This window comes from Lycorma delicatula, chromosome 6, assembly GCF_047948215.1.
Source record: "Lycorma delicatula isolate Av1 chromosome 6, ASM4794821v1, whole genome shotgun sequence".
NCBI lineage: Eukaryota > Metazoa > Arthropoda > Insecta > Hemiptera > Fulgoridae > Lycorma > Lycorma delicatula.
In genome coordinates this window covers 148,884,448-148,900,009 of record NC_134460.1, presented here as the reverse complement: position 1 = coordinate 148,900,009, position 15,562 = coordinate 148,884,448, and the positions used below count along the sequence as shown (strand labels likewise).

General features: G+C 30.5%; 1 protein-coding gene across 1 annotated transcript in view; it reads right to left on the bottom strand.

The window, feature by feature from the left end:
* Positions 1–15,562, bottom strand: part of Nubp1 (NUBP iron-sulfur cluster assembly factor 1) — a 49,755-nt gene that overhangs the window by 6,140 nt on the left and 28,053 nt on the right. Inside the window, exons 5-7 of the mRNA XM_075368799.1 lie at positions 14,409–14,441; positions 9,960–10,050; positions 4,626–4,894 (exon numbers count right to left, since the gene is read on the bottom strand). Of these exons, the coding sequence (XP_075224914.1) occupies positions 4,626–4,894; positions 9,960–10,050; positions 14,409–14,441 (393 nt within the window). The remainder of the gene's footprint in view (positions 1–4,625; positions 4,895–9,959; positions 10,051–14,408; positions 14,442–15,562) is intronic.

Sequence of the window (15,562 nt, the reverse complement as noted above, 5' to 3'; positions counted from 1 at the left end):
AGTGGTCAGCAGTATGTTAATTATTTGAATTTCTAAAAAAAAAATATATGTATATATATTTAAATTCTATTAAACAAACCACCCACCTAGTATGTAATATTGAGATAAGACATATCTTACCTTAATTTTTCATTAAAGTACTTTCGTGGGAGTTCGCATCCTCAGTCATGATTGAAATAATTCCGTTATTGCATAATAAAATATACAAATAAAATTCTGGAATAATGATAATTATGTATTAATTTGCACAAGTCTTGCTATCTAATGCAGCTTTTATAAGAATGTCTCCCTCAAATACTGTCTGATTGTTTATCAAATTGAAATTTTGTTTGTATATATGTATAAGTAAAATATTTCTAATATATTTAATTTTATGTCATCTTTATTAATTTCTAATATTTCTAAATTTGTGCTAATATCAGAAATAAAATGTTTAATGTTTATTAAATGGTCTATCATATTAGATAAATCTAATTTATTATTTTTAACACACTTTGAAAAAGGAAGTATAGTCAACCTGAATATTTTTTTATGTTTGTGCATAACGTTTTTCCTATTAATCCAATTGAAATAAATCTTGTTCCAACTGACACAGCTGCTTTTGGCACTAGTGCCATGATGTTGAAAAAATTTTTTATATAAAAAAAAATCAGTGAAAATTGACAAAATAATTTTTTCGTCATCCAGCAGGTAGGTACAGACAGTGGGAATCCTGATATTCTAAATGTATGGGTCACATTATATGGTCTTCTGTAAGGTAGGTAATTTGAGTTTCTACACAAGATATGCAGTACCATTAATAAAATCATCAAAAATCGAGATATCTCATCTTATTATTCATATTGAGGCCTCAATATGAAGATGGCAGCAATCGTCAATGAAAGTTAGGGAATTATTCGCACGTGCATTGAAAGGTGCTCACTAAAATTTCAACCATTTTGGTCGCTCAGTTGTTAGAAATTAATAATCGTTTGAATAAGTCAATGTGAGTGTTTTTGTGAAAATGTAAAAAATCGAATATTGTGCTGCGATTAAATACTTGCATTTGAAAAGGCAATACGCCTACGCAAATTAAAACCGAGTTGGACACTGTTTTTGGGGACTCTGTCCCGTCATTTGCCACCATGAAAAGACGGGCAGCTGAATTTAAACATGGTTGATGATGAGCGTTCGGGCCGGCCAAAAAGTGCAACCACCACCGATATCATAAAAAAAGTTCACCAAATGGTACTGGATGATCGACGAATTAAGGTTAGAGTGATAGCAGAGCCTATAGGCATATCGAAAGAATGTATTTGTCATATATTAACTAACAAACTGGATATCCATACGCTATCCACATGTTGGGTGCCACCATGTTTGCTCACTTTGGATCAAAAACGCATTCGAATGAACAATTTCAAGGACCTACTGGAGCAGTTTAAACAAAATGAGTCAGATTTTTTGCATTAATTCATAACTGTAGATGAAACGTGAAGCTACCACTACACTCCTGAGATGAAAAATCGGTCGAAACAGTGGACTGCAAAAGCTGAACGTGCTCCGAAAGAGGCGAAGACAGTTCCATCAGCTGGGAAGGTTATGGCGACTGTTTTTTGGGATAGGAACGGAATTTTGTCCATCGATTATCTTCAGAAAGGTAAAACAATAATGGAACAGTATTACGCAACATAACTTGACAAGCTGAAGGCAGAAATTGCAAAAAAATGACCACATTTAAAATAGAAGAAAATGCTTTTCCATCAGGACAATGCGCCTGCTCACACTTTGACGGTCACCATGGCTAAAATTCACGAATTGTACTTTGAATTGGTTGACCACTCACGATATTCATCAGATCTAACCCCAAGCGACTTTTTCTTGTTTCCTAATAAAGTTTTGCTTGGAGGAAAGAGATTTTCATCGTACGAGGAGGTTATCGCATACGTAAATGCCTATTTTGCAGAGAAAGATGCCAGCTACTATTTGGAAAGGGTTAAAGAGGTTATCAGGTATTGCTGGAAAAAGTGTATAGACTTGAAAGGAGACTTTATTGAGAAATAAAACTATATTTGACATAAAAAATACGTCTTTCTATGTTAGGCTTAAAACTTTTCAGACAACCCTTGTATATCTTTAGAACCAATATACAGCATTGGTAGGAACAGTGGGAATCATATATAAATTTATAAACATTAACACATTACATGGTCTTGATGTAGGTTCCATGTTTTTTTTTTTTTTTTATTTTAAATAATTATTGTAATTTCTATAATGTCAAGAAACCTAGTTTTAAAGTTTGTATGCTGGTTTAAATATTTCTTTAAGGTTTAGTAATGTCCTCAATGATATTATTATTATATAAATACTTCATGTATATTTTTTAACTATTTTATTAAAACAAACAACTATCAAAATACAATAACAAAATAAGTACTTTACAATAATACATAAGACACAAAAGAATGAAAAAAATTCATCGTATTTACATACTGAAAACATTACTAAACCTTATATAAAGAAATATTTAAACTAGCATATAAACGTAATAACCACATAATAAAATATTTAAAGCACAAATATAATAAAATAATCTGTGTGGAATTTATAAAATTAAATGTAATGATTATGATGCTAATTATATAGGAAAAACAAACAAATCCTTTAAAACTAATTTCTTGAACATTATAAAAATTACATAAATAATAGATTAGGTTTATCTAAAATGGCAGACCATCTAATAAATAATAAACATTCTATTTCTGATATTAACACAAATTTAGAAATATTAGAAATTAATAAAGATAATATCCTACCCTACTAAAGGGCATTTGTATGTGTGCCTGTCTGTGTGTGTGTGTGTGTGTGTGTGTGTCCATCCCCCTTAGCTTAGCACTGGAATGTACCAATCACTAGCAGAAATCCCGATTCGTTAGTACACCGTGGTAGTCAGGTGTATACTTGTTATATTATTATATATTGATATATCAGATAAATATTGATATACAACTATATGCGAAATATATATTAATAATATTTTTTTATTTATGTAATTGTTTTTCTTCATAAAATAATGAACTGTAACAGAAATGTAGTCACCGGAATGTACCCATCACAAGCGAAAAATCTTGATTTGATAGTATCAATTTCTAATTTAACTTTTGTTATATCAATTTTAATCATTACAAAAAAATATTTTTACACAAGAGGTAATTTTGATCACCTAATAATTTTGAACAATTTTGAACACCTAATAATCCCATTCTGAGATGCCGCCCACCAGGGCAACCTGCCCAGAGGGCTTGGCTGTGAAGCCGGGCTGAGCAGCTAGTAAAATTAAATATATTAGAAAAATATTACATACATAAATACAAACAAAATTCCAATTTGATAAACCATCAAACAGAATTTGAGGGAGACAATCTTATAAAAACTGCAGCAGATAACACCATTTATATAAATTAATTTAATAGGTAATTTTCACTATTTTAGTAGTTTTATTTTTTAATTTTTATTATGCAATAATGAAATTATTTCAGTCATGACTGAGAATGCAGGATCCTGCAAAAGTACTACAATATTCTGTACTAGGTGGTTTATTTAATTACAATTTAATATGAGGAATAATATGAAACTTAAAAAGATTAATTTCTGTTAAGTAATATGTATATATTAATTTATCAATATATATTTATTGATTTATGAAACAATACAAATTCTATTATGTTTATGTTCATTCTATTATAAAAACTGAATGTTATTTCAAATTCTGTAATGAATTGTAATCAACTGTAATTGCCAGTATTATACCGATTTCAGTGTAATATTTTGTTAGTATGTTTTTATTGTGTAGTACATATATTTTTAAAATGCATTAAAAATATTTCACTGAGGCTAGAAATGGGAGAACCTATTTACTTTTTTGAAAATAAAATTTCTTCATAACAATCACAGCTGCTAATGTATAATTTAAAAAGCACAACTATTTTCTTTTACAACAAAATTGTTTTATTATACTCAAAAATATTTGTGGGTAAATTTTTCAGCCCATCTTAACAATGATACTTTCAATGATAACAACTTTAACCAAAAATAAATTTGCAAGCCATTAGGAAAAATAAGTACTTCAATTAGAATTTTGAAGATTCATAACAATGGATGTGATGCATTGTAGCTAACCAAATCCCTCAATCCTGTCAATTAAGATAAGACTAATTTTATTTTTTATATCTAGTGCATTATCTGAAAAAATTTTAATTGTTAATATCAAAAGGCAGTATACGGTTAAAAAAAACAAATTTGTTTCAGAGCCAATTTTTATAAATTTTGGCCTGTGGTCAATAGGCTAAAAAATACTTTACCTTAATAATTTTCAGAAAAACAAAGGTTAGGCAATATAGGCCTATCTATATGCATAATAATTAAAAATCACATCACCATCAATTTTAATATCAAAAAAGATGAAAATCTCAACAATAAAAAAAATTATAGCTCATCAATGACAGTGTGAATTGTAATAATAAAAATGATCCGATCATAGAAAAATAAAAATTATGATAAAGACAATCAAAAATAAGAAATTATTTTTTTTTTGCAGTAAACCAAATACACAGTTTATTACATAAAAAAATAAACCAGTATAATACCTTGCACTTAGGACACACAAATGCAGACATATTCTCAACAATACCAGCAACCTTGAGACCAACTTTCCTGCAGAAATCTATTTCTTTTCGAACATCAAGAAGTGAAACTTCTTGTGGAGTTGTTAATATAACTGCTGATAATCCACCGAGTCCTTTAAGATAATTTACAGATGATAAATGTTCATCTGATGTACCAGGAGGTGTATCTAGTACAAGGTAATCGACACTGTCTCCCCAATCAACCTCACTTAGAAACTGACGAATCATACCTAAAGTAAAAACAAAGAATTAAAAATAAATTTATTGTTATTTTCTACCTATGACTTCACATAAATCTAGCATATATTATTTTTTCTGAGCAAAAATAAAAAAAGTGTACAGATCTGGATAAGAAGACATAAAAAAACTATCTAAATTCAGTTGAATATTTCCATAATTATGAAACTAGGAAAGGTTGTTCCTATAGGACTCAAAATTCCTTTTTATTTTAGTCGCTCGATACAAAATCAAATCCAATAATGTTTTGATCATACTCTGGGTAAAATTACCTTGATACTTCAAGGATCTCAATATATCTTTGAAATATTATGGGAAAGTTCTGATGCTTGGAAAGTTGTAAGCTATTCATCGGGTAAGGCTGCATGTCTTTAAACTAAAATTCTCTGCGGGAACATACTATTAAACATCCTTTCCTACTACATCATCTCATTTTCTTTTAAATCCTTTTCAATTTTTATTTCTCTCTATAGGTTGTACCCTATTAGTTTTACACTAGAATTCAACAAACTGTACAGAGTAGGTGTAATCTAGAGTAACCTTGAAACTAATCCAGAAACTACAGTTCCAGACCTTCGTTCAGAAGCTTAACGGTTGAAATTCTTTTCAGTTAAAAAACTGACCTTTAAATCCTCCTTAAAATACAAAAATATAGTAACCGCATTCCTCACACAACCTAATGGTCCCACAACTACAATATCTTATGGAGTTGCAGCATACTGGAGGTTGAAGAATATGAAATGAGAAAATCTAGTCAAGAGTTAGACATAATAAATAGACTCCTTTAGATCTCACAAGTCATAAAGGTTAAACAATACTGATGATTAGTTGCAGTTACACACTGCATGCTATTGGCATCAAGCAGTAGCTAATGAACAATATCAGATGATACCACTTAAAATTTGTAATAAAAATTAAAACAGACCTCCAATATGAAGCTATAATTAAGACTAAATTAGTAGAAAAAAATTAAAACATAATAAATAATCAATGCACAGTTACATTACTCATTTTCAGGTAAATTTACTATTAATAAAACAACTGTTTAAAGTTTCTAGAAACTTTCTTTGACTATACTTAAGGAAACAGTGGCCAGTGCTGACTTCACTATCCACAGCATGAAATCAGACACTAACAATATTCTGGTTTTAAACCTGAATATTTAATGAACTAGAAAAAATTTCTTATACAATTACCAACATCATTTTTTAATAATAAACTACCAATTTTTTTACAAAAAAAAAAAAAAAACTATCAATAGTTATAATTTTTTTCAATAAAGACAGTAAATATATTTAAAGAATACTGCAATTATGAAGTACTTCCTATAATTTTAGTATTCTATTTCTTCATTCTAATGAACGATAAAAATTTATTGAAATATTATGCTAATCAATATTCAATTGAAACGTATTAAATGAATAACAGGTAATCATTTACAATTTCCCCCTGCCTCTGAACTCTTTGACATTGAGATATATTAATTTAAACAGCATATAAATAATACAAAAATATTTGTTTTAAGATGGAAACCACATAATAAAAAAAAGCAGAACTAACCTTAAAACAGAAGATTTAGAATCATCTGTCAGAAGCTGTGTGTCTGGCTCCTAATGTTGTGAAGAACTATAGTACAACTGTCCTATTGCTTTGAACGGAGCATGTAATTGCAATTCATAGTCTGAATCGAGTCAACTGAACATGAATTCAGCCAAACGGCCAGCCAACTAAATGGTGCTTAGAGACCATACATATTCATATTTGCCCTAACTTCATGTACTTTCTATCATTTGAGTATGAATCCCAGCTTCCAGATCAACAAAGTTTAGAGTAGCTGGTTGTTCCCAAGGTTGTAACTTTTCAATAGCAAACAATTATAAGACCTCCAACAGACACTAATGATAGTAGTGCTGCCACGTACAATGCACTGTTTGATTATAACTAATAATGATTCACTTCACAGTAGAAATAGGAACAAGGACTTTTTACTGGCACACTGAATAACTCTGAAGATCAATTTACTATCAAATAGTCTGTTATATTGTCCTAATTTCCTATATTTTCCTAAGACCTACTTTTGCTTTGTTTACTTCCACACTTACTCCTACACAATAATTGAAAGTTCCAGTAATACAATGTGCATCCAAACTTCACAAGGTAAGAACTCCAAACACATATGTACAAGAAGATAAGCCGATCTCATTACACAAGAAATCTTGATCGTGATTTTACTGTAGTCCAAAGTGCAAAAAATCGCCAGCCTCCGTGGCACGAGTGGTAGCGTCTCGGCCTTTCATCCAGAGGTGCCGGGTTTGAATCCCGGTCAGGCATGGCATTTTCACCCACGCTACAAATCATTCACCTTCATCTCTGAAGAATGCCTAACGGTGTATCCGGAGGTTAAAAAAAAAAAAGTGCAAAAAATCAACAAGCCTGTGTTTTAGTAAAATTATATGGAAAAAATCTGATGTGGACAACACATGACTTCCTTGCACACCTTCTTTTTTTTCTGTTTAACTTCCGGAACCACGTAAGGTATTACTTCAGAGAATGAATGAGGATGATATGTGGAAGTGTAAATGAAGTGTAGTCTTGTACAGTCCCAGGTCAACCATTCCTGAGATGTGTGGTTAATTGAAACTCAACTACCAAAGAACACTGGTATTCACAATCTAGTACTCAAATTCGTATAAAAGTAACTGTCTTTACTATGATTTGAACCTTAGAACTCTCGACTTCAAAATCAGCTGATTTGCAAAGACGTGTTCATCACTAGACCAACCCAGTGAGATCCTTGTACGGCTACTAAATTATATTTACACACTTTTTTAAAATGAAAAGTACATAAAATTTTATTTCATTAAAAACTTCTGATTTTTTTTGTTATTATTGAATTATTATTCATCGTGAAAATATTTTTACAATGAGAGATTAATAAATCAATACATTTAAATTAAAAAAAAAAAATGAAGTTTGATTCATGCCGATGTACCTTGCTCTAAGATCCAAATATTTCATTTGGCTATAATTCTGGAACCAATGATAATAAATACCACTTATAATATCATTGAAAAGCTCTCGATGATGGCTTATTACTGCAGTTAAGAAAAAGTCCAAAATCCAAAATTTTGGGCTTTTTTGGACACTTTTGGTTCAGTCGATTGAAATTAAAAAGGGAGGTGCACAACTAGTTGTTACAATAGTCCTAAATCAAAAATTTCAGCATCCTATGGTTAATTGTTTTTGAGTTATGTGAGATACATATGTATCAACAATGTCACACCGAAAGTAGTCAAAATGGATTCAGGGACGGTCAAAATGGATATTTCCGTTAAAATCTGAAAATAAATTTTTCGCTTACAATACTTCCTTCACTTCGTACAAGTAAGTAAAAACCAAGTATTTTTATTTTATGAGATTTTTTTACATACTTTTTTGTAATTTTTTTTCTGGTAAAAATCAATTCTTTAGTGATAATAAAACACTTCTCCCTTTCTTCATTTTGATTTCTGTAATTCAAATATTTCTTAAATTTTGATCAAACAAAAGGTAATACAAAAGTATATGCAAGGATACAGAATTTTCTTATAAAATAATTAACTACTGATGTAAACTCACATCCACTGCACGAAAAAGTCTGATCATGTGAACATGACGAAGCCGTAACAACTGAATTACACAATCCTCAAGCAATGACCTTCAGACTTGATAAGCAAGTTAATACCTGATAGCAACAATCAATTAAATCCAATTCTTTACCAACTCTTGAGATCTCTTTTCTTATAGTTAACAAACCATTTCATAGAATACATCTCAATATCAGAGTTTAGTGGTGAGGAAATAGTAAACAATTACTGAATGATATAGATCTGTTTTAATAAATAAAAATAATAAGGTTTCATTCAAAACAAGAGAATAAACTTTTAGAGAATAAAAATGCATTAAAAACAGTACAATTCAGTTCTATAGAATTCAACCAGTGAAATTGCTCAATTAAAAACAAGCTACTAACAATACCTTACCCTTAATTTTTTTAATCTACCTTATTTTTAAATATACTAACATTTTGTATCCTTTTACCATTAATTTTTTATACCCTTAAATCGGTAATGAATTTAAAAAAAAATTCTAAGAATAAAAAAAATATATATATAATATTATATTATTTCCTGCTCTTTTGAAATTTGTAAATTATTTTTTTAAATACTTGGGTTTACTTAAATATTTTTTTCTATTTATATTAATTCAAAATGTGTATAGGCCTAAAAAGAAATAATCCTTGTATGAAAAAAGTCATTCCAAAGAAACCCAAAAGGCAAGAACCAGTGTCTTGATAAGAAAAAAGGTGCAAAGGAAACGATGTTAGGTAACTATTTCTGAACATAATTTAACACTACCTAGAATACAGGAAAATGCAAAATATGGGTTCTACCATATTCTACCTCAAGTATTTCATCAAATTTCCTTGAAGTTTTATGTTGAAGTAATTTGAATGGTTTTAACCTCAATCACTAAAAATTATTTTTTTTAAAAACTAAATTACTGATACACCACCAATTTTCTTAAACTTTCATATAAAAATACACAGAGAATCAAAACAATAGCAGAGTGTAATGATTCATATATATACTCATCCGAGTGGTGTAATGACATAGCATATATATCATTACAACATATCAAACAGAAATGACCAAAGAAATGATGGCACCAAACAAATAAGAAATATCTATCAGCTATTTGATCACCTTTCATTAAAAAAAATATCTTTCATGGTATCTGGAAGAAATCTAGTATGGACCAAAAAAAGGAAAACTTCCTTTGGCTTAAACATAAGCAACTAAAACAAAAAAGCATGTGCGCGCGTGTGTGTATGTAAAAATGAGTAAGTGAGAATCTACCCTTTTTTAAATTTGGCTATTAACATATATATCACAGAAACATGTTCATAATAAACAAATGAATTTCTAATGAAATTAAAAAAAACAATTGTTATAACTTTTTATGTTACAGTATTAACAACCTGAACTGAAGAAATTTTTACTGTATAGCAAAACATACCATTCTTTTTTGGTCCTCTCCATATAACAGCATCATCTGGAGTAGCAAGAAGAAATCCAATTGACATTAGAGCCAAATTATCCTCAATAAACTGAATAAAAATTAACTCACATTAATCAAATGTTTAAAAAAAAATATATATATATATAAACTTTAGTTACACCTAAATAGTACACAATTTTAAATCTGTGAGATACAATACTACATTAAACAAAACATTGTATTGTTTATAGGGGGTCACATTAAGGATATCTTATAAATGATATAGCAATATCAAGCAAAAACACAAATTGAAATGTATGAAGTAGTTTTTATTGTACAACTTTTGTAATTTTTATAATGAGGAAAACATAATTACTTCCGTTTCATGTTCGAAGTATAAGGAAACATGTAAAAGTTCCAAAGGATCTTCAGCATTACTGTAAGTTTTTTTTTTTGCTTTATTTTTAATATTTATTTTTCTATTTTTCATCCTCTTTTTGTGAGATTTAAAAACGTCAGTAATATATAACAACAATAAAGAAAGGGAAACAAACTTCAATTAGAAACATGTATAAATTTTAATAAAAAATATGACAAAAAATGTTCCAATAAAGAAAATGCAGTACATTCAAAAAAGAGAATGAAGAAGCAAAAAAAATTATCATATTTTTTTGTAACTTTCACATGAAATAACATATTTTTTGAGTTCACATGACATTCTTACACTTAACCTTCACTGTATTCATCCAAGTAAAGGAGTTAAATGAAGTTCAAAGACAAAAACTACAAAGTTCCATAAATTCATACATTTTAGAAGTATGTGTATAGTTGCCTCTGAAATTTGGATGACATTTCAGACATTGAGTAGATTGAAAGATTGTCTGAATTTTCATTTTCAATGGATGCCAAATCATTTTTAAATTATTTGCAATGGGTGTATGCTAACACTGAAAACTTCAACTTGTTTTATTTACACCTGCTATTACAATAAAACTTGGGGTGCTATGCATATATATTACCGTTTTATTAAGCTAATGAAATGATGCCAAATCCATAGAACTGCAAATCATGAAAATTGCCAAGCCAATACTACTATGAATTTTTTTAATTTTGCACACTTTTACTAAACTGCATAGGTTTGATAGTCATATAAATGACAAATTATAATGTTTAGAACACTGTTTAATCAATAGAATATACCAGAAATATACACATAATAGAATATACACATAAAAGAATTTTTGATTGAGCATACATCTGGTTTTAACTTATGTTTATACTGTAATCTGACAGACTTGTAAATATTTTTGAGGATTTTTTATTTAAATTAATTTTCTAAATAAATTTTTATTACAAGGCTCAGCTGATAAATTTTGCACACTAGCTATCAAGTTGGTGCTATCAAGTTGGGTGTGGCAGCACATGATAGCTAAAATCCCCCTCCACAAACCTGTGATAATGCGTTGAAATCCGTTTACCAGTTTGTTTTCAGTAGCAGTTAAAATGGAGTCAAGTACTGTGGTACCTGTGTTAACATGGATAAAACAGTGTGCAGTGATCAAATTTTTAACAACAGAAAATGTGAATCCTACGAATATTTTTCATCGTTTAAAAGCAGTTTGCAGTAGTGAGACTGCTGACAGGAGTACTCTGAATAGGTGTGTGTTGAATTTTGCAAATGTGAAGCTGGTTAAGCGACAATTGAAGACACACCTCGTAGTAGACAACAGTTTCTGTGACTGACGAGAAACATCGAAGAGAGGTGGACAATTTGCTTCAAAGTAACCGGCGAATCACCCAGCAATGCATCGCTATTCAGTTAAGCATATCTAAAGAATGAGTAGGCCACATTATCAAGCAACTGGATTACCGTAAAATCTGTGCACGATAAGTATCACGCAAACTGACCAACAAGCACAACCAGTGTTGCGTCGAATGTTGTGAAGAACTTTTACAGCACTATTGTACCGAAGGAAACTACTTCCTTTTCAATATTGTAACCGAGAATTAGAATAAGGTACATCATTACAACCTGGAAGAAAAAAGCCAAAGCATGGAATACAGACATTATGAATTTTCAAAACTCAAGGCTCAGTCAAGAAACTCCTTTCGACGGTGTTCTGGGATGCCAAACACATTTATGTGACTGAGTATCTGGAACATGGAACTCCGAACGAAGTTCACAACATTCAGCATGTTGCAACATGACAGCACGGTTTCACAAGATGAAGATGAAGATGCATGGTTTCACAAGATGGGTCTCCGCAAGATGAAGTTTGAGCCTATTCCACATCCACCACACACTTGCCGGATTATGCTCCGTGCGATTTCCACTTCTTCCCTATCTCAAGAGGGATCACAAAGGTAATCATTACACCACCAACAATGAAGGAAGCTGTGGCCACTTGGATTTGAGAAAAACGGCCTGAATTTTTCAGTGACGTAATGCAAAATCTTGTCACACGGGAAACGTGTATCAGTGTAAACAGGGATTATATTGAAAAATAAATTCTGCATTTCGTAGCTAAGGTATTGTACTTTTATTCATTTTTTTATTTCATTCCAATATCTCTTTTCATTCCCATGCTATGCATATATGTACAAAACTTATAAGCTGAGCCTTGTATTTTATGACAAATCTGGATGTTAATGTCAATTTTGCTAAAAAAATTTATTGATTCATATTCTATGAGTATAGATAAATATAAGAGTCTGTAGAAACGATTAAATTGATTTAAATACCAGATTTCTATTTTAATTAGTAAATAAAAGACAGGTGTTACAAATATGCTAAAACCACTGATATTTCTAAAAAGACATTAAAATAAATCATGAGAAGTTCTAGAAAGGGATTGATAAAAGTGGCTGACACTAAGAAAAAAGATCTGTTATAGAACATAAAATCACAAATAGCATGAACACAAAAAACTATCCACATATATCACCATATGTGGAAATTTATTTTTTTGTTTAAACCATTTATTCAAACCAATGCCAGACAGAATGGTAAGCAAGAGGATGTACTTGGCACTAACTAGCATCAATTCCCTACAACAAAATTTTAGAAATTAATGGCACTTCATATTTAGGTACAACAGAGTTACGTACTGCATTATGGAGTTAATTTTAACTGTACCAAGTGATTAAAAAAGGACTTCACAACTTTAAAAGCATATAAAAATTTATTGAGATAACTTACAGATTCAGTTGAGGTTTCAATACATAGCAAAACACATCAAGTTTTGACTCATGTAGTTCATTAGTACTGAATTCAGTCACCAGCGCTGTCATCAGCGTTTACATTTACTGCTGCAAAACGTGCTCTCTCTGTGTTTTAGTTTCACTATTTGCAGTCAGAAACTGCAGTTTAACGTAATTTTCGTCGAGTACGGTAGGGAGCTTCCTAGTAGGCATACAATTTACTCTTGGTATCAAACCTTTATTGAGAAAGGTTGTTCTGTTAAAATACAAAATCACAAGAATCCCCACACGTCCCTGAAGCTGTTGTAGAACAACTAAGAGAAAGCTCTGCACATAGTCCGAAGAAATCAACTCAACATGCGACACGCGAGACTGGCATTCCACAAATGACTGTTTGCACATATTACAGATGACAAAAGAGTTGCTCGGCTGCAGTCTTGGGTGGAAATGATCGATAGAATTGCAGTCGATACACTTTTTGACAATGTAATTTTTAATGATGAGTCAACATTTCACATCAATGGCAAGATGAACACCCATAACTGCTGAATATGGGGTGGCAAAAACCCTCATGAAACTTTGCAGCACATTTGTTTTAGCCTTAAGGTCAATGGTTTTTGTGTCCTAAGCAAACAGAGACTATAATCCATTTGTCTTCCAGGAGGCAACCATAAATGGTATCATTTATCTGGACATGCTTCAAAATTTTCTAATTCTTCAGTTAGATGATGATGACCAAGACAGATGCCATTACTATCACTGAGATGGGGCACTACCACCTAGAAGTCTGAAATTTTTTTCATAGTCAATTCTCAGATCAATGATTGGTCATGAAGATCCAATTCCATGAACACTTTGCTCCCCAAATTTGACCCTGTTCATTTTTTCTTGTGGGGTTTTATTAAAGATCGGGTTTATAGATCTCCTTTGCCTGCTGTTCTTGTTGAGCTAAGATTTCCAATTAGCATGATAGCAGCTATCATGCTGTGTGGTATCTCTGCAGCAGAGATACTACACAGCTTGCTGGCTGCAGTCTGGAATGAAACTGACTTCAGATGGGATGTATGTTGCATTACAGATGGAAGCCATATCAAACCATAGTGAATGTCGGGGGACAAACTTGATGTGTATTTTTATGAAATGAGACTTCAACCGAATCTGTAAGTAATCTCAATAAATTTGTATACGCTTTTAAATTTGTGAAGTCCTTTTTGATTCACCTGGTGTATTGCATAGTATTACTTAATTACACAATTTATTACTTACCACTGGAGACCAACCTGAGCCACTTTGGTGAACCTAAAAAAAGTCAGAATTAATAACTCTCAGCTAAGGAAAGCTTAATAATAACAAAAAATAATTCAACATCATACTCATAAAAGCTATATTAAAAGCCCAAAATTTCCTTTAACATGAATTAACATTTATCAAACAAACTCTTCCTCAAAAATTTAACTCACACACTGCCAAAACAAAAACAATATACAAAGGTAAAATGTAATTTATTAAATTTTATAAAGGTACTAATATACAATTAGCAATGTTCATGACAAAATAATAATCCATTTAAAAAAATACATTATAAAATCTAATCCCGAGATTAATTAAAATAAAAATTAGAAAATAAATAAAACTGCAGAACAAAACACTAAACTGTACTTTATCTATATAAACTCCTAAATGTAAGAGTAAAAAAGGAAATGAGAAAAAGTAAGGAGCAAGGTAAAAAAATTTGATGTCATTGCAAAAGATTATTTGACATCATCAGACACTACAGCACCATACAGTTTGATGGTAATTAATGTCAACCATAATCATCATAGTGTTAATAAAATGAATGTATGAAGGAAGTCGCCGGCTTAGACAAAATAAGATATAACACGTGCATCAATACTCTGTCAACAATTTCATTTTTATTGATGTGTAATTTTTGTAGACTAACTGTTGAACTATACATTTTTAGTACGTGATATGACTTAGTTTAAAATTATGTTTTCAAAAATATTTTTGTGAGTTTTTAAATAACAAAAGCTTAGTGATAGTGAAAATCTGAACCTGTGAGATTTTATTATTGTGAGGAACATATACATTCATAAAGGAATGAGACTTCACTGATTCTCTATTTTTAGTGTACATCTAAGTATTATAATGTACATAATTTTATTATTTCTCTATTTTAATATATTTAAGTATTCTAGTGTAAAGAGTGGCCCATAAGTAATAAACCATACTTTAACAAGTCATAAGTTCTAGCATTGTAGGCATGAAAAGAAAACAGCTGGCTTATTTTGTAATACAAACACTCTTTATATCGGTTTTCCATTGTGTGATCACCTTGCATGCCATTAGCATCCAATACAGGCCTGTAATCGCAAAGATACATTTTCACACAATTTTGCATACAGTTCATGAGGAACAGC